This window comes from Phyllobates terribilis, unplaced genomic scaffold (assembly GCF_046119375.1).
Source record: "Phyllobates terribilis strain yellow unplaced genomic scaffold, ASM4611937v1 Scaffold_13__5_contigs__length_258822181, whole genome shotgun sequence".
NCBI lineage: Eukaryota > Metazoa > Chordata > Amphibia > Anura > Dendrobatidae > Phyllobates > Phyllobates terribilis.
The window spans coordinates 91,421,941-91,447,209 of NW_027362773.1; the positions used below are offsets into that span (position 1 = coordinate 91,421,941).

The 25,269-nt window shown below is 44.2% G+C and overlaps 1 protein-coding gene across 2 annotated transcripts; it reads right to left on the reverse strand.

Annotated features, from left to right (window-relative positions):
* Nucleotides 1-23,010, reverse strand: LOC141173775 (cysteine--tRNA ligase, cytoplasmic-like). Of its 2 annotated transcripts, XM_073658186.1 has the most exons (8): nt 22,892-23,003; nt 17,000-17,073; nt 11,621-11,694; nt 6,136-6,224; nt 5,918-6,014; nt 5,742-5,840; nt 1,435-1,550; nt 1-287 (listed from the first exon to the last, which is right to left on the reverse strand). In XM_073658186.1, the coding sequence occupies exons 2-7, from the start codon at nt 17,004-17,006 to the stop codon at nt 1,545-1,547; spliced, it is 372 nt and encodes a 123-aa protein (XP_073514287.1). In that variant the 5' UTR covers nt 17,007-17,073; nt 22,892-23,003; the 3' UTR covers nt 1-287; nt 1,435-1,544. The 2 variants fall into 2 exon arrangements, with proteins under 2 accessions (XP_073514287.1, XP_073514286.1); XM_073658185.1 differs by lacking the exon at nt 17,000-17,073 and having other exon boundaries at nt 22,892-23,010.
* Nucleotides 23,011-25,269: the final 2,259 nt, after the last annotated feature.

The window sequence follows — 25,269 nt, forward strand, 5'->3', positions numbered from 1 at the left end:
TGGTTCAAACTCAGAGCATGCACAGAAGGCTACTGGCAAGCCACGATCTCAGCAATGTTCTTTCTTTATTTCCACATGCACAAACTTAAATACAGTACATAATGGGGAGGGGAAAGGGAGTGTTCGGGGCGGGGTAAGCCATAAATGTCTAGTATCCGGCCACTCCTGATTGGTCCACGTCTCCTTAACTCAGTCTCTGGGCAGAGAACCGTCAGTTGATGTTTTGGTTTCATTTCTCTGAAACAGGTGCTAGCTGATACCGGCGCCATCTTAGCATAAATTTCGATCTAAGTAACACGTAGCAAGGAAAGCTTATTGTTATAAGACACAAAATGGTGGTTAGTACACAAGCAAAGCGTATAAAAGTGGAGAAAATATATATTCTTTCTTACCCTGACAACGGCTGTACTCACCTGTCGAATGCAACCAACCATTGGCTGTACCCACCTGTCAGCTGTACCCACCTGCCAGATGTACTCAACTATCGGCTGTACCCTCCTCCTGGATGTACCCAACTATCTGCTGTACCCGCCTGCCAGATGTACCCAACTATCTGCTGTACCCGCTTTTCGGCTGTACCCTCCTGCATGATTTACCCAACTATCGGCTGTACCCACCTGCTGGATGTACCCAACTATCGTTTGTACCCACCTGCCGCATGCACCCAACTACCGGCTGTACCCGCCTGCCGGATATACCCAACTATCGGCTGTACCCGCCTGCTGAATGTACCCACCTGCCGGATGTACCCAACTATCGGCTGTACCCGCCTGCTGAATGTACCCACCTGACGGATGTACCCAACTATCGGCTGTACCCACCTGCTGGATGTACCCAACTATTGGCTGTACCCACCTGCCGGATGTACCCACCTATCGGCTGTACCCGCCTGCTGGATGTACCCACCTATCGGCTGTACCCGCCTGCTGGATGTACCCAACTATCGGATGTACCCGCCTGCTGGATGTACCCAACTATCGGCTGTACCCACCTGCTGGATGTACCCAACTATCGGCTGTACCCGCATGCTGAATGTATCCAACTACTGGCTGTAGCCGCCTGCCGAATGTACCTAATACCGGCTGTACTGACCCGCTGGATGTACCCAACTATTGGCTGTACCCACTACAGACTGCTCAGACCAAGACTCCCACATACAGACTGTGCCCACCTAATAACATACAGACACTGCCCATCCATCACTGACTGTGCCCACGATTTGATTCCAGCCATCTGTCGCCCACTGTGCAGAGTTTTCCCAACTACCAAACTATTACTTCTACCTACTGGCAATGCTCATTAGCAGCCGGCCAGCTGCGCCCCCAACACCCTGCAGTGTGGGGCCCCCGTGTATCAGTTCTGATCTCTCCTTCATGGCGGAGTTGGGGGCTGTTGTCAGGGTCACTAGAGAGTGGCGGGATGTGGGGGCCGTACCGTTTGGTTGTTCTGGAACAACTTCCTCATGGACGAGTCCTTCAGGGGCCCGAGGAGCCCGGACCGGTGCTGGATCTTCGCCAAAGTTGTAGAATCCGGAACCAGATGGATCAATCCTGGAAGAAGGAAAAGAAGAGGAAACAACAGTCATCATCCTTCACCACCACTACTTCATCATCTATAGCTACCGTCAGCAGCGAGCGCGGTTCGTCTGTCAGCAGCGAGCGCCATACGTCAGCAGCGAGCACTATCCGTCAGCAGCGAGGGCGGTTTGTCCGTCAGCAGCGAGGGCGGTTTGTCCGTCAGCAGCGAGGGCGGTTTGTCCGTCAGCAGCGAGGGCGGTTTGTCCGTCAGCAGCGAGGGCGGTTTGTCCGTCAGCAGCGAGGGCGGTTTGTCCGTCAGCAGCGAGGGCGGTTTGTCCGTCAGCAGCGAGGGCGGTTTGTCCGTCAGCAGCGAGGGCGGTTTGTCCGTCAGCAGCGAGGGCGGTTTGTCCGTCAGCAGCGAGGGCGGTTTGTCCGTCAGCAGCGAGGGCGGTTTGTCCGTCAGCAGCGAGGGCGGTTTGTCCGTCAGCAGCGAGAGCGATTTGTCCGTCAGCAGCGAGAGCGATTTGTCCGTCAGCAGCGAGAGCGATTTGTCCGTCAGCAGCGAGAGCGATTTGTCCGTCAGCAGCGAGAGCGATTTGTCCGTCAGCAGCGAGAGCGATTTGTCCGTCAGCAGCGAGGGCGGTTTGTCCGTCAGCAGCGAGGGCGGTTTGTCCGTCAGCAGCGAGGGCGGTTTGTCCGTCAGCAGCGAGGCGGTTTGTCCGTCAGCAGCGAGGAGGTTTGTCCGTCAGCAGCGAGGAGGTTTGTCCGTCAGCAGCGAGCGCGGTTTGTCCATCAGCAGTGAGCGCGGTTTGTCCATCAGCAGTCAGTGCCATCCGTCAGCAGCGAGCGCGGTTTGTCCGTAAACAGCAAGCGCCATCCGTCAGCAACGAGAGCGGTTTGTCCGTAAACAGCAAGCGCCATCCGTCAGCAGCAAGCGCCATCCGTCAGCAACAAGAGCGGTTTGTCCGTCAGCAAGTGCCGTCCGTCAGCAGCAAGCGCCGTCTGGTAACACAGGATTAGTAATGTAATGTATGTACACCGTGACTCCACCAGCAGAATAGTGAGTGCAGCTCTGGAGTATAATACAGGATGTAACTCAGGATCAGTAATGTAATGTATGTACACAGTGACTGCACCAGCAGAAAAGTGAGTGCAGCTCTGGAGTCTAATACAGAATGTAACTCAGGATCAGTAATGTAATGTATGTACACAGTGACTGCACCAGCAGAATAGTGAGTGCAGCTCTGGAGTATAATACAGGATATAACTCAGGATCAGTAATGTAATGCATGTACACAGTGACTGCACTAGCAGAATAGTGAGTGCAGCTCTGGAGTATAATACAGGATGTAACTCAGGATCAGTAATGTAATGTATGTTCATAGTGACTGCACCAGCAGAATAGAGAGTGCAGCTCTGGAGTATAATACAGGATGTAATTCAGGATCAGTAATGTATATACACAGTTACTGCATCAGCAGAATAGTGAGTGCAGCTCTGGGGTATAATACAGGATGTAACCCAGGATCAGTACAGGATCAGTAATGTAATGTATGTACACAGTGACTGCACCAGCAGAATAGTGAGTGCAGCTCTGGAGTATAATACAGGATATAACTCAGGATCAGTAATGTAATGTATGTACACAGTGATTGCACCAGCAGAATAGTGAGTGCAGCTCTGGAGTATAATGCAGGATGTAACTCAGGATCAGTAATGTATGTACACAGTGACTGCACCAGTAGAACAGTGAGTGCAGCTCTGGAGTATAATACAGGATGTAACCCAGGATCAGTACAGGTTCAGTAATGTAATGTATATACACAGTGACTGCACCAGCAGAATAGAGAGTGCAGCTCTGGGGTATAATACAGGATGTAACTCAGGATCAGTACAGATCAGTAATGTAATGTATGTACACAGTGACTGCACCAGCAGAATAGTGAGTGCAGCTCTGGAGTATAATACAGGATGTAACTCGGGATCAGTAATGTAATGTATGTACACAGTGACTGCACCAGCAGAATATTGAGTGCAGCTCTGGAGTATAATACAGCATGTAACTCAAGATCAGTAATGTAATGTATGTACACAGTGACTGCACCAGCAGAATAGTGAGTGAAGCTCTGGAGTATAATATAGGATGTAACTGAGGATCAGTAATGTAATGTATGTACACAGTGACTCCACCAGCAGAATAGTGAGTGCAGCTCTGGAGTATAATATAGGATGTAACTGAGGATCAGTAATGTAATGTATGTACACAGTGACTGCACCAGCTGAATAGAGAGCGCAGCTCTGGAGTATAATACAGGAGGTAACTCAGGATCAGTAATGTAATGTATGTACACAGTGACTGCACCAGCAGAATAGTGAGTCCAGCTCTGGAGTATAATACAGGATGTAACACAGGATTGTATGTACACAGTGACTGCACCAGCAGAATAGTGAGTGCAGCTCTGGAGTATAATACAGAATGTAACTCAGGATCAGTAATGTATGTACACAGTGACTGCACCAGCAGAATAGTGAGTCCAGCTCTGGAGTATAATACAGGATGTAAAACAGGATTGTATGTACACAGTGACTGCACCAGCAGAATAGTGAGTGCAGCTCTGGAGTATAATACAGGATGTAACTCAGGATCAGTAATGTAATGTATGTACACAGTGACTGCACCAGCAGAATAGTGAGTGCAGCTCTGGAGTATAATACAGGAGGTAACTCAGGATCAGTAATGTAATGTATGTACACAGTGACTGCACCAGCAGAATAGTGAGTGCAGCTCTGGAGTATAACATAGGATGTAACTGAGGATCAGTAATGTAATGTATGTACACAGTGACTCCACCAGCAGAATAGTGAGTGCAGCTCTGGAGTATAATATAGGATGTAACTGAGGATCAGTACAGGATAAGTAATGTATGTACACAGTGACTGCACCAGCTGAATAGAGAGCGCAGCTCTGGAGTATAATACAGGAGCTAACTCAGGATCAGTAATGTAATGTATGTACACAGTGACTGCACCAGCAGAATAGGGAGTCCAGCTCTGGAGTATAATACAGGATGTAACACAGGATTGTATGTACACAGTGACTGCACCAGCAGAATAGTGAGTGCAGCTCTGGAGTATAATACAGAATGTAACTCAGGATCAGTAATGTAATGTATGTACACAGTGACTGCACCAGCAGAATAGTGAGTCCAGCTCTGGAGTATAATACAGGATGTAAAACAGGATTGTATGTACACAGTGACTACACCAGAAGAATAGTGAGTGCAGCTCTGGAGTATAATACAGGATGTAACTCAGGATCAGTAATGTAATGTATGTACACAGTGACTGCACCAGCAGAATAGTGAGTGCAGCTCTGGAGTATAATACAGGATGTAACTCAGGATCAGTAATGTAATGTATGTACACAGTGACTGCACCAGCAGAATAGTGAGTGCAGCTCTGGAGTATAATACAGGATGTAACACAGGATCAGTAATGTAATGTATATACACAGTGACTGCACCAGCAGAATAGTGAGTGCAGCTCTGGAGTATAATACAGAATGTAACTCAGGATCAGTAATGTAATGTATGTACACAGTGACTGCACCAGCAGAATAGTGAGTCCAGCTCTGGAGTATAATACAGGATGTAAAACAGGATTGTATGTACACAGTGACTACACCAGAAGAATAGTGAGTGCAGCTCTGGAGTATAATACAGGATGTAACTCAGGATCAGTAATGTAATGTATGTACACAGTGACTGCACCAGCAGAATAGTGAGTGCAGCTCTGGAGTATAATACAGGATGTAACTCAGGATCAGTAATGTAATGTATGTACACAGTGACTGCACCAGCAGAATAGTGAGTGCAGCTCTGGAGTATAATACAGGAGGTAACTCAGGATCAGTAATGTAATGTATGTACACAGTGACTGCACCAGCAGAATAGTGAGTCCAGCTCTGGAGTATAATACAGGATGTAACACAGGATTGTATGTACACAGTGACTGCACCAGCAGAATAGTGAGTGCAGCTCTGGAGTATAATACAGGATGTAACTCAGGGCTATTACATGATAAGTGATCTGAGGTAATGAGGTTTACATTTCCTGTAGATGTGTTGGATTAATGATAACCATAACACTGGCTTATATACTTAGTTATCCTCCTAATAAGTCTGTCTACACCCATGTAACACCCAGTCGCCGGTGCTGGACATACCGTTAGTGCCGTCTTCACATCGCCGAGCACCGCCGTGGCCGCAGGTCGCCTCTCTTTGTATTGGTGAAACAAGTAGTTCTGTCTGGCCCGCTTTATGATCTGGAGAAATGATAAGGAAACAACACTGATTTATCTGCTGCAGGAACACAAAATACAGAACAGCAGCGGCCGCGCACCTTGTCATCAATGTCTGTGATGTTCATGCAGTAAAACACCTCATAATTAAAATAGTCCTTTAAGACTCGTCTGAGGATATCAAAGGATATATAGGATCTGAAAAGAAACATAAAGGAAAGGGTAAAGTGAGACCTGCAACACGGACATGGGAAAAAATTTTTTTGTTGAGCCTTGCGAAAAATGCACCGTATGTGCTGACCCCCTGCCCCATACTCACCTGGCATGTCCCATGTGTGATGCATCGTACACAGTTGGTCCACAGCAATACCACGTCACTTTCTTACCATTCTGCGGTACAAACACTTCCTAAAAAAAACGAGACGGCAAAAGAAAAAAAAAAGTTAATTTTTAAGTGGACAAATGAAAAGTCTTGCCCGGTCAGATTACGAGATGATAATTGCTGAAAAGTTCAGAAACTTTGTACCATACATTGATTTAGAAACCCAAACCCTTCTAAGTGCTCTGCTTGCTGTGACTGAATGGAACCAGTACATTAAACCATTCATGACATATGAAGTATATGTACGTCACATCTCGTTTCCCCGACTTTGGTGCGCTCTCTGATGCTGAGCCTGCATCTTTCCCCGCACATGACAGCTGATTTAGTCAGTTTTCATGTGCCTTTGACAGCCGGGGATGGATTGGAGCTCCATCCATGGCTATTAACCAGTTAAATTCCACCGTCAATCTTTGACAGCGGTATTTAACATGTTCCAGCTGGAAGCGCATCACAAATCCCGCTGAATGGCACCTGTGTCACGTGATCAGGGGACCGCCGATGGGTTGTCATCACAGCAGGGGGTCCGCAGAAGACCTCCGTGCTTGTCATTACGATACTCCTGTTAACGTCGGCTCGTGGATGAAATTCATAGATCGTGATTACTGCTGTGTACAGCACAGGTGATCGGACAATTGCAGTTACAAGTCTCCTCAAGGGACTATTAAATAAAGTAAAAAAGAAAGTTTTTAAAAATATGAAAATAAAAAGCACAAAAGTTCAAATCACCCTTTTGCCCTATTAAAAATGAAACAATTAACCACTTCGCGCCAGAGTCTGTTTTTGCCTTCGTGACCAGGCCAATTTTTTCAATTCTGACCACTACCAGTTTATGAAGTAATTACTCTGGAACGCTTCAACGTATTCCCCTGATTCTGAGATTGTTTTTTCGTGACATATTGTACTTCATGATAGTGGTAAAATTTCTTCGATATCACTTGCGTTTATTTGTGAAAAAATCGGAAATTTGGCGAAAATTTTGAAAATTTTGCAATTTTCAAACTTTGAATTTTCATGCCCTTAAATCAGAGAGATATGTCACACAAAATAGTTAATAAATAACATTTCCCACATGTCTACTTTACATCAGCACAATTTTGGAACCAAATTTTTTTTTTGTTAGGGAGCTATAAGGGTTAAAAGTTGACCAGCGATTTCTCATTTTTCCAACAAAATTTACAAAAACATTTTTTTAGGGACCACATCATATTTGAAGTCACTTTGAGGGGTCTTTATGACAGAAAATACCCAAAAGTGACACCATTCTAAAAACTGCACCCCTCAAGGTGCTCAAAACCACATTCAAGAACTTTATTAACCCTTCAGGTGCTTCACAGGAATTTTTGGAATGTGGAAGAAAAAAATTAACATTTAACTTTATTCACAAAAATGTTACTTTAGACCCAATTTTTTTTATTTTCACAGGGGTAACATGAAAAAATGGACCCCAAATTTTTTTGTGCAATTTCTCTTGAGCGTGCTGATACCCCATATGTGAGGGAAAACCACTGTTTGGGCGCACGGCAGGGTTCGGAAGGGAAGGAGCGCCATTAGACTTTTTGAATGTAAAATTTGTCTGAATAATTAGCGGACGCCATGTTGCGTTTGGAGAGCTCCTGATGTGCCTAAACAGTGGAAACCCCCCACAAGTGACACCATTTTGGAAACTAGACCCCTTAGGGACCTTATCTAGATGTGTGGTGAGCACCTTGATCCCCAAGGTGCTTCACAGAAGTTTATAATATTGAGCTGTAAAAATAAAATTTTCACATTTTTCCCACAAAACCGTTTTTCATCCCTTAATTTTGCATTATCATAAGGGTAACAGGATAAATTGCACCATGAAATGTGTTGTACAATTTCTCCTGAACACGCCGATACCCCATATGTGGGGGAAAACCACTGCTTTGGTGTACGGCAGGGTTCGGAAGAGAAAGGAGCGCTATGTTGGCTGGGATAGGTTGCAGACACCATGTCACATTTGAAGAGTCGCTGACATGCCGAAACAGCAGAAACCCCCACAAGTGACCCCATTTTGTAAACTACACCTCTCAAGGAATTCATCTAGGGAAGTAGTGAGTATTTTTTAATTTTTAAATTTATACCATTGGGCAGTGAAAAAAGCATAATTATATTTTTACCACAAAAAAATGTTTTACCCTCAGATTTTACATTTTCACACAGGGCAATGGGTAAAAATGGTGCCGAAATGTGTCACACAATTTCTTCTAAAAGTGGCAATACCCCATATGTGGCTGTATCGTACCACTTAGCCATACGGTGAGATTTGAGGGGGAAGGAGTGCTATTTGACAATTGGAGAACAAATTATTGTAGAATAGGCATTTGGATTTGGGAGCACAAAATTTTCTGAATTTCTTTTGGGGGGCAAGGACCATTTTGCTTTTCCAGAGCCTTTCTGCTACCAGTAACTTGGAAGTCCCTTATATTTTTAACAGATGACAGACCTGAGTGGGGACTAGCTTTTTTTGAGGACTGAGTTGAAGCTTTTATTGGGAACATTTTACGTAACATTTATCCGGCGCTCTAGGCTGAGCACTTACATCGGGGTTTCCATCTAAATTTCCAAGTGATGTAATTCAGATTAAACCCCTGCGGGATCCATTCACTATAATGAGGCAGCAGAGTTACTCTGGACTCCGTCTGGCCTCTGTTTAGTGGTGTCCTTTTTTTCAGAAGTGCACAAAACTGTGGCCAACCGCACTTTTATGCACGCCTAAAACAAATGACACCGTGGGATCACAGGCCAGACGGCATCCACAGTGGCCTATATCTGCCTCATTACAGGGAATCTTCCATCATGGGTTCTGGCTGAATCACGTATTTCAGAGATTTACACGGAAACTCTGGTGTAAGTGCTCAGCGCAGAGCACAGGATAAATGTGAGCAGAGCCTTACTGGGATCTTTGGGAGACATAATAAACAAATCAGTAGCAGGTGAAAAATATTTGTTTTATTTATTTTTTATGCCGTTCCTAGTGTGATATAACTGATTAGATTACTTTATTCTTCGGGTCGGTGCGATTACAGAGATACCAGATTTATATCGGGTTTTTATGACTGACAGCTGTCACACACTAAAATACGCTTTTTTTGCAAAATCTAGTTTTTGCATCACCATATTTTGAGAGCTATAATTTTTCCATATTTCGGCCGATAGAGTCATGTGATGGCTTGTCTTTTGCGGGACGAGTTGACATTTTTATTGGAACCATTTTTGGGTACGTGACATTTTTTGATCGCTTTCTATTCCGTTTTTTGGGAGGTAAAGTTAACAAAAACAAACACTTCAGGAATTGTTTTGAGTTTTTTTTTATGCCGTTCTGCGTGTGGTAAAAGTGATCAGGCAGAGTTATTCTTCGGGTCAGTACGTTTACAGTGATACTACACTTACTGTATTTTTTTATGTTTTGGCGCTTTTACACAATAAAACAATTTTATAGAAAAAAAAATATTTTTTTTGCATTGCTTTATTCTGAGCGCTATAACTTTTATTTTTCGGCTGATGGAGCTGTATGGCGGCTTTTTTTTGTGGAACAAGATGAAGTTTTCAGTGGTACCATTTTTATTTCTATTCTGCTTTTTGATCGCATTTTTTTCCACTTTTTGTTTGGCGATATGATGAAAAAGCATATTTTTTTGCTCCGTTTTTTATTTATTTTTATTACGGTGTGCACAGAAGGAGTTAATTAGTGTGACAGTTTTATAGCTCGGGTTGTTTCGGACGCGGCGATACCAAATATGTGTACTTTTTTTGGTTTTGTAATAATATACGGATTTATTGGTTTAATATTTTATTTATTTATTTTTATTTATTTTGTGATTTTTTTTTTTAATAGTTTAAAAACTTTTTTTTACATTTTTACTTAGTCCCTGTATGGGACATTAATTTTTATTTTTCTGATCACTGATCTCATGTAATGTAATAGACATATATTATATTACATGAGATCTTCACTGACTGTTTCAGTCAGTCTCCTCTCTGGCATCAGCTACATACAGGCTGAAGCCAGACAGGAAGGACACCATATATGGCAGAGCTGGAGGCGGTCATGTGACCTCCAGCTACCATAGCAACCTAAGGTCCTCAAACGAAACGGAGGTCTTCGGAGGTAAGTAAGACGACCCCCTCTCTTCCTGCTGTCTCCTATATGCCGCGATCACTATAGAACGCAGCATATAGAAGACAGCAAAGGGTTAACATCACTGAGACCTGATCTAATCAGGTCCCGATGATGTTCCCTGTCAGAGCTAACGCTCTGCACCGGAATCGCAGTGCTTGCAGGACCCTGGGGGTCCTGAGCACTGCGAGACCACCCACCGTTTTTAAACGTCGGCGCTGCACAGAGCCCAGCAAGCGCCGACGTTTATCTACAGTGGGCGGTCGGGAACCGGTTAAAAAACAAACACATATTTGGTATCGCTGCGTTCAGAAATGTTCGCTCTATCAAAATATAAAATAAATTAATCCGATCGGTAAATGGCGTAACGAGAAAAAAAAAAAAAAATCCATCTAAATGTTCGAATTATATTTTTTTGGCCGAAGCAACTTTGCAATAAAATGCAGTAACAGGCGATCAAAACATTTTATCAACCCCAAAATGGTATTAATAAAAATGTCAGCTCAGGGCACAAAAAGCCCTCACCCGTCACCAGATCCCGAAAAATGGAAACGTTACTGGTCTCGGAAATTGGCGACAAATGCAAAAGCTTTCTCTAAACACATTTTGGAATTTTCTTTCACCGCTTAAAAAAACCAAAAAAAAAACCAACCGATACATCTGGTATCTGCGTACTCGTATTGACCTGGGGAATCATATTTCCAGGTTAGTTTTTACCATATAATGGACATGGTAAGTAAAAAAAACAATCGTGGAATTGCACCTTTTTTGCAATTTCACCGCACTATTTTTTCCCGTTTTCCAGTTCACTATATGATAAAATCAATGGTGCCGTTCAAAAGTATAACTCATCCTGCAAAAAAGAAGCCCTCATACGGCCATATTGACGGAAAAATAAAAAAAGTTATTGCTCTTGGAAACAGGGTAGGAAAACAAAAAAAAGGAAAATGGCCATGGCATGAAGGGGTGAAAGACAAGCGTGCTATATATTTTTAAGGCTATCCCATGCTCGTTACATTGTGGAAGTGCAGCAGATTTTCACCTCTCCGATATAAAAGGGGAAACTAACTACTAGTTTAGGGGGGGTCCGAACACGGAGACCCCATCAATCAGTTCTGTGAATGGAGTGGCAGTCGAGCATTCATTCTGTATAGGACAAATGGAGAGAGCTGAGATTGCACATTACATCCAGGAAAGATGAAGGGTGAGAGAGGAAACGATAAGAGAACAGAATCAGGGGGGACGGGGGAATTTGCTTCGTTACGACGTTTCTTTTGCCGTCACCTTGTTGCGTGTCAGACTGTTGTACAGCCGCAGTTGGGGTTGTTCTGTTGCTTCTGGGGGGGGTCTCCCCTTACCTGGTAACAACAAAGCAGGTTGTTAGAAGGTCGGGAAATTACATAATTTACATAAGTAACATGCACTTTATTTAACGGGAACCTTTTGCCCTATAGATTAAGACTTTTTAAACAGGTTTTCTAGTTTTAATTGAAGGTCTAACCATGTGCGACCGCTGGGGGGTCCGATTCCAGACTCCTCACTATCAGCAGAACGACCTTCACAGAGGCACGTCCAATTATGTGACCGTCCCCTGGCCTGAGTGGTTATGCCAAGATAGACGGCAGAAGACCACCAAGGTCAGTGTCCGGCCATAGCGATCACATGTTGTAGATTTTATGTCCCCGCCGCAGCCCTTTAAATAAACACAGGCGCGGAGGAGAGGCGTTGGTTCAGCCGTGGATTTCGACAGGTAAATAAAGCTTATTTAGCTATTTTAAAACATCATCCATTCTATGGCCTGAAAGCCGACAACCCCTTTAAAGGGTTATTCCCAAGTTGTAAAGTGATGGGAAATGCCATTACTTTATGATCAGTGAGAATTCGACTTAAAAATGAACATGCACTAGAGATGAGCGAACTGATTCACAGGACCCTCGTCTGTGGCTGCCGGACGAGAGCCCTGTGAATCGACACCTTCCTGTCGAAGTTTCTGGGGTCTCTTCTGATTTGTAGGCCTGGTGCGACGTCTTCATTGAGGTGTAACGCACTCATGATCTCGTTCCGGGTCTACAAAATCAGAAGAAACGCCAACATTCAGTGGTGTGAAAGAGTGTTTGCCCCCTGCCTGATTTCTTATTCTTTTGCATGTTTGTCGCACTGAAATGTTTCAGATCACAAAACTAATTTAAATATTAGACAAAGATAACACAAGATGCAGTTTTTAAATGAAGGTCTTTATTATTAAGGGAAAAAGAAATCCAAACTTACAGGGCCCTGTGTGAAAAAGTGATTGCCCCCTAAACCAGGGGTCGACAAAGTTGTTCAGAATCTAGGAGCCAGCCAAAAAATTTAGGAGCCAGAATTTTTTTTTAAGCAAACTTGTCTACATATAGACCCCCTCACACACGGCGTCTCCCCGGGGAGCACGGCCTTTGTATGTACTGAGGCTGTGTGCCCACGTAGCGTTTTTCAAGCGTATATGCTGCGGAATTTCCGCAGCGTAAACGCTTGAAAAACGCATGTATATCCGCACCCCATGGTCCCCAATGGCATTCCGCAATGTCAATGCCGATGCTGCGGATTTTTCCGCAGCGTATATGCTGCGGTCAAAAATCCGCAGCATGTTCATTAATTTTGCGGAAGCGCAGCGGAATCAATGTACGGATGGTACCCAAGTCTGGATGAGAGGAGACTCTCATCCAGACCTGGGTACCAAAGAACCTGTAAAAAAAAGAATAAAATAAAGTTTATACTTATCTTCTGATGTTTTCCCTCCGTCGCGCTGTTGTCTGAAGGACCTGCCACGTCATTGAGTCATGTGACCCACCACATGACTCAATGACGTCACCGCAGGTCCTGCACACAACAGCGTGAGCCGCTCAAGCCTCCGGACGGGGCAGAGAATGCATCAGAAGGTGAGTATAAAGTTTATTTTTTTATTTTTTACCATTCTGAACAAGTTGTCAAGCACTTTTCCAAGTGATGCTTGGAGAAGTGCTTGATAACACGCATGCGGAAATGCATGCAAAGACGCCTCACAAACGCTTCTACCTGGCGGGAAAACCGCATGTAATATCCGCATGCGATTTTCCCGCCAGGGAGAAGCGTAAAAAATATGCTTCAGGTCCGCAACGTGGGCACATAGCCTTACACAGGTAGCGGGAGATGAGAACGGGCCCCCGGCCACAGCGATCCTTCCCCCGTAACCCAACTCTCCCTGTCCAGTCCCGGAGCATAAGGGGGGCGGAGCAAAGTGGAGAAGGCGGCCTGAGCGATACTGTCCCTGAGTCCTCCGATTGGATGACTCCGTGCAGGAGGTGGGATTGGATTGAGAGTATTTTTTTTTCTTCTCAACTCCTCAAGCACCAGGCAACATTTTCTAGGCGCCAGACAACATTTTCTAGGCGCCACTGGCGACCAGGCGCCTGGGTTTGTCGAGCCCTGCCCTAAACCTAATAACTGGTTGGGCCCTTAGCAGCAACAACTGCAATCAAGCGTTTGCGATAACTGGCAATGAGTCTTTACAACGCTCTGGAGGAATTTTGGCCACTCATCTTGGCAAAATTGTTGTAATTCAGCCACATTGGAGGGTTTCCGAGCACGAACCGCCTTTTTAAGGTCATGTCACGGCATCTGAATCGGATTAAGGTCAGGACTTTGACTAGGCCACTCCAAAGTCTTAATTTCTTTTTCTTAAGCCATTCAGAGATGGACTTGCTGGTGTGTTTTGGATCATTGTCCTGCTGCATAACCAAAATGCGCTTCAGCTTGAAGTCACGAACAGATAACCGAACATTCTCCTTCAGGATTTTTTGGCAGACAGCAGAATTCATGGTTCCATTTACCACAAGTATTCCAGGTCCTGAAGCAGCAAAACAGCCCCAGACCATCACACTACCACCACCATATTTTACTGTTGGTATGATGTTCCTTTTCTGAAATTCTGTGTTACTTCTACGCCAGATATAATGGGACAGACACCGTCCAAAAAGTTCAACTTTTGTTTCGTCAGTCCATAAGAGTATTCTCATAAAAGTCTTGGCGATCATCAGGATGTTTTCTGGCAAAACTGAGATGAGTCTTTATGTTCTTTTTGCTCAGCAATGGTTTTCGTCTTGGAACTCTGCCATGCATGCCATTTTTGCCAAGACTCTTTCTTAGGCTACGGCCCCACTATCAGTATTTGGTCAGTATTTTTTCTCAGGAGTGGGAGCCAAAACCAGGTGAGGAACAAATCAGAGAAAAAGTATAATAGAAACAAGTCACTAATTCTGCATTTATCACCCACTCCTGGTTTTGTCTCCCACTCCTGAGAAAAAATACTGACCAAATACTGATAGTGGGGCTGTGGCCTTAAGGTGGAGTCATGAACACCGACCTTAACTGAGGCATGCGAGGCCTGCAGTTCTTTTATTGTTGTTGTGGGGTCTTTTGTGACCTCCTGGATGAGTCGTCGCTTCGCTCTTGGGGTAAATTTGATCAGCTGGACACTCCTGAGAAGGTTCACGACTATTGATGAGGGAGCGTGTATTGTTAACCCTTTTGGTCAGCACGCTCGGGTGCTTGCCGTGTATTTGTGGCGTGCTCGGCTTCTATGTTATTGCCACTACATGTGTCCTGGCTGTTAGACAGCTGTGACACATGTAGGAATTGCTTAACAAACAGGCAATCCCTTGCATGTGTCACAGCTGTCTAACAGCAGTGACACATGCAGCCATAGCGGCACTAACATAGATGCCGATCACGCCGTAAATACTCGGCGAGCACCTGAGTGTGCTCACTGAAAGGGTGAACAATACACGCTCGCTCATCACTATTCACCACTGTTCCATGTTTTCGACATTTGTGGATAATGGCTCTCACTGTGGTTTGCTGTAGCCCCAAAGCTTTAGAAATGGCTTTATAACCTTTTCCAGACTGATAGAAAGATCTCAATTACTCTCTCATTTGTTCCAGAATTTCTTAGGATCGCAGCATGATGTTTAGCTTTTGAGGATCTTTTGGTCTACTTCACTTTGTCAGACAGGTCCTATTTAAGTGATTTCTTGATTGAGAACAGGTGTGCCAGTAATCAGGCCTGTGTGTGACTAGGGAAATTTAACACCACAGTTAATTTACGCTTTAAGGGTGGGGGCAATCACTTTTTCACACAGGGCCCTGTAGGTTTGGATTTCTTCTTCTTCCCCTAATAATAAAGACTGTAATTTAAAAACTGCATTTTGTGATTACTTGTGTTATCTTTGTCTAATATTTTAATTTGTTTTGTGACCTGAAACATTTAAGTGTGACAAACAAGCAAAAGAATAAGAAATCAGGAAGGGGACAAACACTTTTTCACAACACTGTATAAGAGGCAATTCGTAGGGCTCACGTGCGGTGTCCACAAACCACGTCCTGTGAATCGATTCATTCATCTCTACTGTACAGTAAAGCAGGACCCCCAGAGATCTGCGGGGGTCTCACTGGCTAGTAATATCTTTGCTGATCAGAGTTTCCTCTGTTATTGGTAGGACCCCATTCAGGACTTCACGGATGTTAAATGAAAAAGCCCAAATATAATGTTACTACGCCCAGATGAATAAAGCACCCACGGCAATGTAAAGGCACAGTAACCTTTGTTGGGCCATACGCTACAACAAGTGGAGTAAAGACTTCACTTCTCAATACGAATTCCCAGAGAAAATGTTGTACAGGTGATGAACAAGCAGGGAAAGCAGGGAGATTTCAGCTCTGAAGCCTGCCTGAATTGTGAATGCAGCTCTGGGGTATAATACAAGCTGTAATGTGGATGATGTCACTTGTGCATTAAACAATAGATGCATTTCATGCAAAAAACACATCATTTCCAAGTATGCTCACAGGACGACTTCTCACATGGCTGGGCGGTATGTGAGTCGCTTTGCATTGCAGGGTCTCATGATATTGCCGTTATGTGCCGGTACCACCGCACCACATGGAAGTATTGATCAGGAGGGGGCGCCGCCAGCTGCCTGTACACCTCTATATCGGCCTGAGAAAAAGCATAACCCTGGATGTAACTCCGAGAGCTGAGGAAGTCATGTAAGGCGGACAGCCGGGCCTTCTCATCACTAACGCTCAGGACAGACTGGTAGCTCACCGCTGCAAGAGAGGATCATACACAGGGTTCAGACGGGCGCGAGGAGCCGCGCGGGCATGCAAAGGGCAGCATGCAACAGTGGGATACAGGGAGAGTAAGATCAGAATCCACCAACGGGGTCAGACTAGTGTCAGATACACCAAGGGACAAGCCAAAAATAATCAGTTTACGGATCCCAAACACATGAAGAACTCTGCAGAATATTTATTTTATCTTAAAGGAAATCAGAAAATGACCTATTGTTTAAACCAATTTTTTGTGCTAAATGTATTTATTTATTTTTTTAAATCTGGTCATTTTTTTCCCTTTTCATATTACAATTTGTATTAAAAATAAAAAAATAGAAATCTTGCAATTTTGTCACCGGCCACTTAAGGTTTTTTTTTTTTTTTTTTTTTAGATAAATTTCTGTTGTTTCAGGAAATTCACACGTGTATTAAGCCACAGACTAATGAACAGACGCTGGACCTGAAGGGGAGCAGGGGTAGCTGAGACATCGCCTATTTTTTGGTTCCTGTGTGATCAGCTGTGCATAGAGGTTTTACCTGTCATTGTAATCCTGCCTCTGATGATATGGAAACTGCTGAAAACTCTTCCTAAACAGACATGAAGTAGGAGTCTAAAAAAAAAAAAAAAGTCTGAGTCGCCGTTGTGAAAAGTTAAAGATTACTTGCTTACTTTAATAAAGATCGTGATATGAAATAAAAAAAATATTGCCAAATAATAATAATAATAATAAAAAAAAAACATGATTTAAACAATGGGTCATTTTCTGATGATGATGATCTATTGCACTCCAGTCACATCCAAAGCTGCACCGAGAATTGCTCTGACGGAATATGTTCTTCTAGGGAATTCCTATCATCTGTAGGACTCCGCACCATCTGTAAACAGCAATTAATAGTGTGGCTCCCGGGGCCGTATCCATGGCAGATAATTCACTGCCTCCCACACCAATGCTCCTTCCTAAGAAGCCTATCACAAGCCTAACCAACCGAGAGCCATAAAGTCCTGCAAAAATCCCTGCCTTATCGGTGCCGAGGACATTGCAGCACAGCAAGGTTATTAGTGCCCCACGTATACACCATCCGTGCCATATAGGTAGAGGAACTAATGTCACTTTAAAGGGACAATCAGCAGCACTTTAAGGCTGTGTGCCCACGATGCGTTTTTTAATAGTTTCGGCAGCGGCAAAAACGATGCAGAAATGCTTAAAAAACGCATGGTAGAAGGCCTGCCATGTTCCCCAATGATAATCCGCAAGTGCTGCGTTTTCGCCGCGATTGACTTGCATTAGAACGCAGCCAATTCCGCAAGACTGCATCTGTACTTGTGTAATTGGTGCGTTCTAATGTGCGGATGGTACCCGGGTGTAGAGGAGAGTCTCATCCACACCCAGGTACCATTAAAACAGCTGTAAAAATAGAATAAAATAAAAAATAAATGTATACTTACCTTCTGACGGCCCCCGATGCGCTCCTCCTTGCTTCCCGGCACTTCGCGATGGAATGAAGGACCTGCGATGACGTCAGAGTCATGTGACGGGTCACGCGACGCTGACGTCGGCAGGTCCTTCACTCTACCGCTGCCGGCAGCCGGGACTGAGCAAAGCAAAACAGCGCGGGCCATCGGAGGGTAAGTATATATTTATTTTTTGACATTCTCTCGGGTCACACTATATAAATCCATCGTTTGCATGGATTTATATAGTGTGACCGAGTTGTAAAGCACTTTCCAAGTGATGCTAAAATCGCTTGGAAAGAACTTGACAACCCGCATGCGGAAATGCATGTGAAGAACGCTTCACATCCGCATGTCCCTGGCAGGAAAAACACATGTACAATCCGCATGCACAATCTGCATGCACAATCCACATGTACAATCCACATGCGGAAATGCATGTGAAGAACGCTTCACATCCGCATGTCACTGGCAGGAAAAACACATGTACAATCCGCATGCGTGTTTTTTCTGCCAGGGAGATGCAGAAATGCTCAGGAAAAAATCCTGAGCATTTCTGCATCGTGGGCACATAGCCTAATAAGAGAAGCTAATTTTACAGTCATCCTCCCTATTTCATGGTGCGGAGGGGGCATGTCACATTGCATCTGCCGTACTGATGTAGTAGGGGGATCAGATCTGTCTTTCCTGATTCTTTCTCTTAGACGGTAACACACGTTTCAATTTTACAAGAATATTTTCTGCGCGCCGTAACCTCCACCCATATTATTATCACTGTAAGATAACAGACAAGGCACGGGGATGGTGCAATATGCTGAAGGGGTTACAGTGCAAGGAAAGAACGCCCGGAGTCCATGGAGGAGGCCGTCATAGAAGCCGCGCCATAAAGCGACCTATACATTACCAGCTGGCAGCGATGCCGCTCTGTGCCAACCACCTATTACCTCTGATATCTCTACACTGAGAGAAGCTGCCAGCGGCCATTGATGCCCAGTGAATTCTGGGGTTTAGTACTTTGGCCATTTCGCAAGCGTCTTTTTGAGCATTTTTCCAGCGTTTTTTTTTTGCAGCTTTTTTACTGCCATTTTCCGGATATTTCTTTATTTTTTAAATTAAATTCAACAATTAACAAAACGCCAGTTGTTTTTTTTTTCCAAGCAAAAACAGTGACAAAAGGTTCATTTAGACCCCTGGGTGTCTTTTTAGCCTTTCAACTACTATTATAAAGCATAAAGTGTTTTCAGAGCAGAAAACGCCTGAAGAATGGACCGTTCATTTCCTTTCACTGCTTGGCATCTTTGGAGACGTGAAGCGGTTAAAAGACGCTCAAAACTGCACATCTGCAGAGGCCATTTTATTTTTTTAATAGTCAAGCACTTGTAATGTACGATCTACAACCTTCTGGTATTTTATAACATCTTTACAGGTCCTAATCTTTTTCTACATCTCTGCTCGCCGTCAGTAAATGGAAACAATAATATAGACGGGCTAAAATGAATATGCACTTATGGGCTCATTCCCACGTTCAGGAAAACAAGCAGCAGAAATCAGAGAGTCAGGACTGAAAATCTGCTGTGGACCCTTTTAGATATTGAATGCGCATATAGCAGATATGACTCGTAAACATCCCCTTAAGCTATGTGCCCACAATGCGGATTTAATGCATTTCAGCCACAGAAGCGCATTAAAAAAGCTTGTTAAGTTGTCTGCCATGTTTCCCAATGATAATCTGCATGTGCTGTGCACATGATGCGGAAATTTCCGCTGCGGATTATCAATGCGTAAAAATCCACAGCACTACCATTAATTATGCGGAATCGCGGCAAAATCGCCGCCATTGACTTGCATTGGACCGCATAACATCCGCATGACTATATGTACACATGCGGATACTATGCGATTCAATGCGCGCATGGATGGTACCCAGGTCTGGAGTTGTAGAATTAAAAAAGTTAAAAAAGAATTAAAATGAAAAAAAAAAAAAAAAAAAAAAACACATTATACTCACCTTCTGATGGCCCCCTGTCAGCTTCCGGCGGCGATGCTGGCTCTTCGGCTGCTCGCTGTGGTGTAAAAGGACCTTTCATGACGTCACTTAGTCATGAGACAGGTCATGCGACCGCTGACGTCGGCGGTTGCGTGACCTGTCACATGACTAAATGAAGTCATGGAAGGTCCTTTTTAGAGCACCGCGAGCAGCCGAAGACACCGGACGCACCGTAGAGGAGACTGGGGGCCATCGGAAGGTGAGTATGTTTTTTTTTTTTTTTTTACTATTAATGCTGCATTTGCAGCATAGTAACTTGGTCACACAACATAAATACATGCCGGTTGCATGGATTTATATAATGTGACCAAGTTGTCAAGCACTTTTCCAATTGATGCTAAAATCGCTTGGAAGAGCGCTTGACAACCCGCATGCGAAATAGCATGTTAAAAACGCTTCACAAACGCTTCTACTTGGCAGAAAAAACGCATGTAAAATCCGCCTGCATTTTTTCTGACAGGAAGACGCAGAAACGCTCAGAAAAAATCCGGAGTGTTTCTGCATCGTGGGCACATAGCCTAATAGTGAACGGCTCAGATCTTGTTACATTGTATTCATCCCCTACAATCGATCTGTGTGATAATCAGCCCGGACTGTGGGGTGTCCCTGCACTGATATATAGTACTCATCCCCTATATAGCTCTGTGGGATAATCAGCCAGGACTGTGGGGTATCCCTGCACAGATATATTGTACTCATCCCCTATATAGCTCTGTGGGAATAATCAGCCCGGACTGTGGGGTGTCCCTGCACTGATATATAGTACTCATCCCCTATATAGCTCTGTGGGATAATCAGCCAGGACTGTGGGGTATCCCTGCACAGATATATAGTACTCATCCCCTATATAGCTCTGTGGGAATAATCAGCCCGGACTGTGGGGTATCCCTGCACTGATATATAGTACTCATCCCCTATATAGCTCTGTGGGAATAATCAGCCCGGACTGTGGGGTATCCCTGCACTGATATATAGTACTCATCCCCTACAATCGATCTGTGTGATAATCAGCCCGGACTGTGGGGTATCCCTGCACTGATATATAGTACTCATCCCCTACAATCGATCTGTGTGATAATCAGCCCGGACTGTGGGGTGTCCCTGCACTGATATATTGTACTCATCCCCTATATAGCTCTGTGGGAATAATCAGCCCGGACTGTGGGGTGTCCCTGCACTGATATATAGTACTCATCCCCTATATAGCTCTGTGTGATAATCAGCCCGGACTGTGGGGTATCCCTGCACTGATATATAGTACTCATCCCCTATATAGCTCTGTGTGATAATCAGCCCGGACTGTGGGGTGTCCCTGCACTGATATATAGTACTCATCCCCTATATAGCTCTGTGTGAATAATCAGCCCAGACTGTGGGGTATCCCTGCACTGATATATAGTACTCATCCCCTATATAGCTCTGTGTGATAATCAGCCCGGACTGTGGGGTATCCCTGCACTGATATATAGTACTCATCCCCTATATAGCTCTGTGTGAATAATCAGCCCGGACTGTGGGGTATCCCTGCACTGATATATAGTACTCATCCCCTATATAGCTCTGTGTGAATAATCAGCCCGGACTGTGGGGTATCCCTGCACTGATATATAGTACTCATCCCCTACAATCGATCTGTGTGATAATCAGCCCGGACTGTGGGGTATCCCTGCACTGATATATTGTACTCATCCCCTACAATCGATCTGTGTGATAATCAGCCCGGACTGTGGGGTGTCCCTGCACTGATATATTGTACTCATCCCCTATATAGCTCTGTGTGATAATCAGCCCGGACTGTGGGGTATCCCTGCACTGATATATTGTACTCATCCCCTACAATCGATCTGTGTGATAATCAGCCCGGACTGTGGGGTGTCCCTGCACTGATATATTGTACTCATCCCCTATATAGCTCTGTGTGATAATCAGCCCGGACTGTGGTGTATCCCTGCACTGATATATAGTACTCATCCCCTATATAGCTCTGTGGGAATAATCAGCCCGGACTGTGGGGTATCCCTGCACTGATATATTGTACTCATCCCCTATATAGCTCTGTGGGAATAATCAGCCCGGACTGTGGGGTGTCCCTACGTCTTCCCTGCTCTGACAGACTGTAGCAGACTATCAGGACAGGAGACAGATCTGCGCTGGTGTCGCCGTCTGGCACAGACTTTGCCCAGGAAGCTACAATCTTTGAACGATCTTAAATACTAAAAAGGAAAATGAAAGTAACCGCTGCTCACATTGCTGCCTGACAGCATGTAACATACCCTGCCCTGCTGGGAGTTATGGTTCCCCAGGGATTATAGACCACTGGGAGGGGGAAAGAATAAAAAAACAACAAAAGCGGCCCACTGGGAATCTGTTGCCCACCTTACAGGGAATCTGTCATCCCCTGGCACTTCCAATATGGACCATACAGGTAAGTAAGGATTCACATTTCTATCACCTGTATGCCCATATTAGAGGTCTGATAAGTGCTAGGTGGTGACAAATTCCCTTTAAACCTGGATCTGCGCCTGGTTCTAGGCATCCGGACCCCCATCAATCAGCAGCTTGTGGCAGATGATAACATACCCCTGATATTTGGGTGCAGTCCCCCTAATAACAGACAATAAGGCACTAATACATTAGCATTATGGCTGCTGTCCCTGCAGATATAATGGTGACAGTGAGAGCAGATGGTAGGTAAAGTATGGTGAAGTGCCATTATGGGGTATGTATAAAGTAGAGCAGTGTAGCACTATACTATATACAGCCTGTGTGTGCTGGTGGCGCCTCCTACAGCCGGCACAGTGCAGTGTACGGGCGCTCAGTGACTGCAGCTGAGCTGTCACATACAGTATACATGTATATACGCCATTATACACAGCAGTGCACTCCCGCAGCCTCCATATTCCGGGGTGACAGCGCCCCACACACTCACCCTGATCCCCGACTGCCGCCGCCATCCCGATCTCAGATCCTCAGATTCTGATGCAACTATCAACAAAACGTGTCCGGAAGTCCCTGCGCGCTCACTTCCGGTGTTGCCGGTTACCAGGCAACCGCGGCGCTGCGGCCTACAGGGGAGGGGAGAGCAGTGAGCCTGGCTGCAGGCTGCTGTATAACGGGTGAGGCTGTGTCTAGACTGGAGGCTCCTGTGAGGCTCCTCCAGCAGCTCCACTCTACACGCTCACTGGTGGACGGACTACAATGCGCTGCCTGCACTGACTACTGGGGGCTTTTAATGCGTTTTTTATGGGGAATTGCTCAAGTTTTTAATACAAATATCAAAAATTGTAAAAGGTTTATTTTTTTACACTTTTATGTTTTTCACAGCTTACAATATGGCCAAGAAATTCTACAAAATTCACGGCCCCCAACACACGGCTTGTAATCTTTTTTTTTTTTTCAAAACTTTATGTGTCCATTATCTGACTAGCCAATCAGGGCTCAGGAGCCATCCACACTGTCCAGACGCAAGGGCTTGTGCCATTGGCTGCGGAAATCACATGTCCTCTCTATATAAATACCAGCCATGTTGTCTGAGCACCATTTTGTGATGATCACAGGTCAGAGAGGCTGCTCCTCACGCTGCTCCTGAATACTGAGAGGTTTTAGCTAGATAGATAGGCGGTTGCTTCTCAGTCAGATAGTTTAGATAGATAGCGTCCTGTGTGGCCGTAACATCGACCTTCCAGCAGAAATGTTTTTTTTTTTTTGTATTAGTGAGATCCAGACAAAGACAGCAGGGCCCAATGTCATAGAAGTCTGTTGTGCTCCATGCACGAGTACACCTTTAAAAATCTAATTTTTGCTGCTACTACTGTGATAAATACTGCAGGTCACATCTAAGCTTGTATTAACCTATAAGCAAGAACACTAGAACGTGAACAATAAACCTCACGTGACAGCCATAACCAAAAAGGAAAAGGGGCGACTTAAAATATAGAGGCAGCCTCGTCTAGCTGTGTCTCCTCCATGTGGACAGCTATAAGAAGCCCAATAAAGTGAGGGAATGTATAAAAAAAAATAATATACTAAATAAACATGGATCGGTGACCAGGACAATTAAAACATGATCATTAGGGAAAAAATACAACAGTCCTATATGATTAGACACCAAACAGATCCCCAGATCCGAGCTCCCAAGGTGGTGCAGATGGTAATATATCAGCAAAATCCAGACAAACACAGCAGGGCACATTTCAGCTTAAAAGTCTGTTGTGCACTGCTTCTATTGTGCTCCATGCACGAGTACACCTTTAAAAATCTAATTTTTGCTGTTATTACTGTGATACATACAGCAGGTCACATCTCAGCTTGACATTTTTTGGAGCATATATGCTACTGTATGCAGAGCTCGTTTACAGTAAAAAAAAATCTATTTTTTTTTCTGTTACTAACGTGATACAGCACGCCACATCACAGCTTGTAATTTTCTGGCGGGTGAAATTCAGCCGTATGCAGAGCTCGTTCACAGTAAAAAAAGATAATTTTTTTCCTGTTACTAGCGCAATACAGAAGGCAACTTCTCAGTTTGAATTTTTTTGTAGCATATATTCTCTTGAATACAGGCCTCATCCACAGTAAAAAAAAATAATTTCTTCTGTTACTAATGTGATACAGCAGTGCAGATCTCACATTGAATTTTTTTTAGCATATATTCTATTTTACACAGTCCTCATCCACAGAAAAAAATAATTTCTTCTGTTACTAATGTGAATACTGCAGGCAGATCTCAGCTTGAATTTTTTTGGAGCATATATTCTATTTTATACAGGCCTCATCCACAATAAAAAAAAAAATTTCTTCTGTTACTAATGTGAATACAGCAGGCAGATCTCAGCTTGAAATTTTTTGGAGCATTCTATTTTATACAGGCCTCATCCACATAAAATCAAATTTCTTCTGTTACTAACATGATACAGTAGGCCAGATCTCAGCTTGAAATTTTTCGGAGGATATATTCTATTTTATACAGGTCTCATCCACAGTAAAAAAAATAATTTCTTCTGTTACTAACGTGAATACAGCAGGCAGCATCTCAGTTTGAAATTTTTGGAGTATATATTCTAATTGTATTCAGGCCTCACCCACAGAAGTAAATCTAATTTCTTCTGTTACTAATGTGATAGAGCAGGCAACATCTCCATTTGAATTTTTTTGGAACATATATTCTCTTGAATTCAGGCCTCATCCATATTGAAAAAAAAACAAGTTCTTCTGTTAGTAACGTGATAGAGCAGGCAACATCTCAGTTTGAAATATTTTGGAGCATATATACTCTTGTATACAGGCTTCATCCATAGTAAAAAAAAA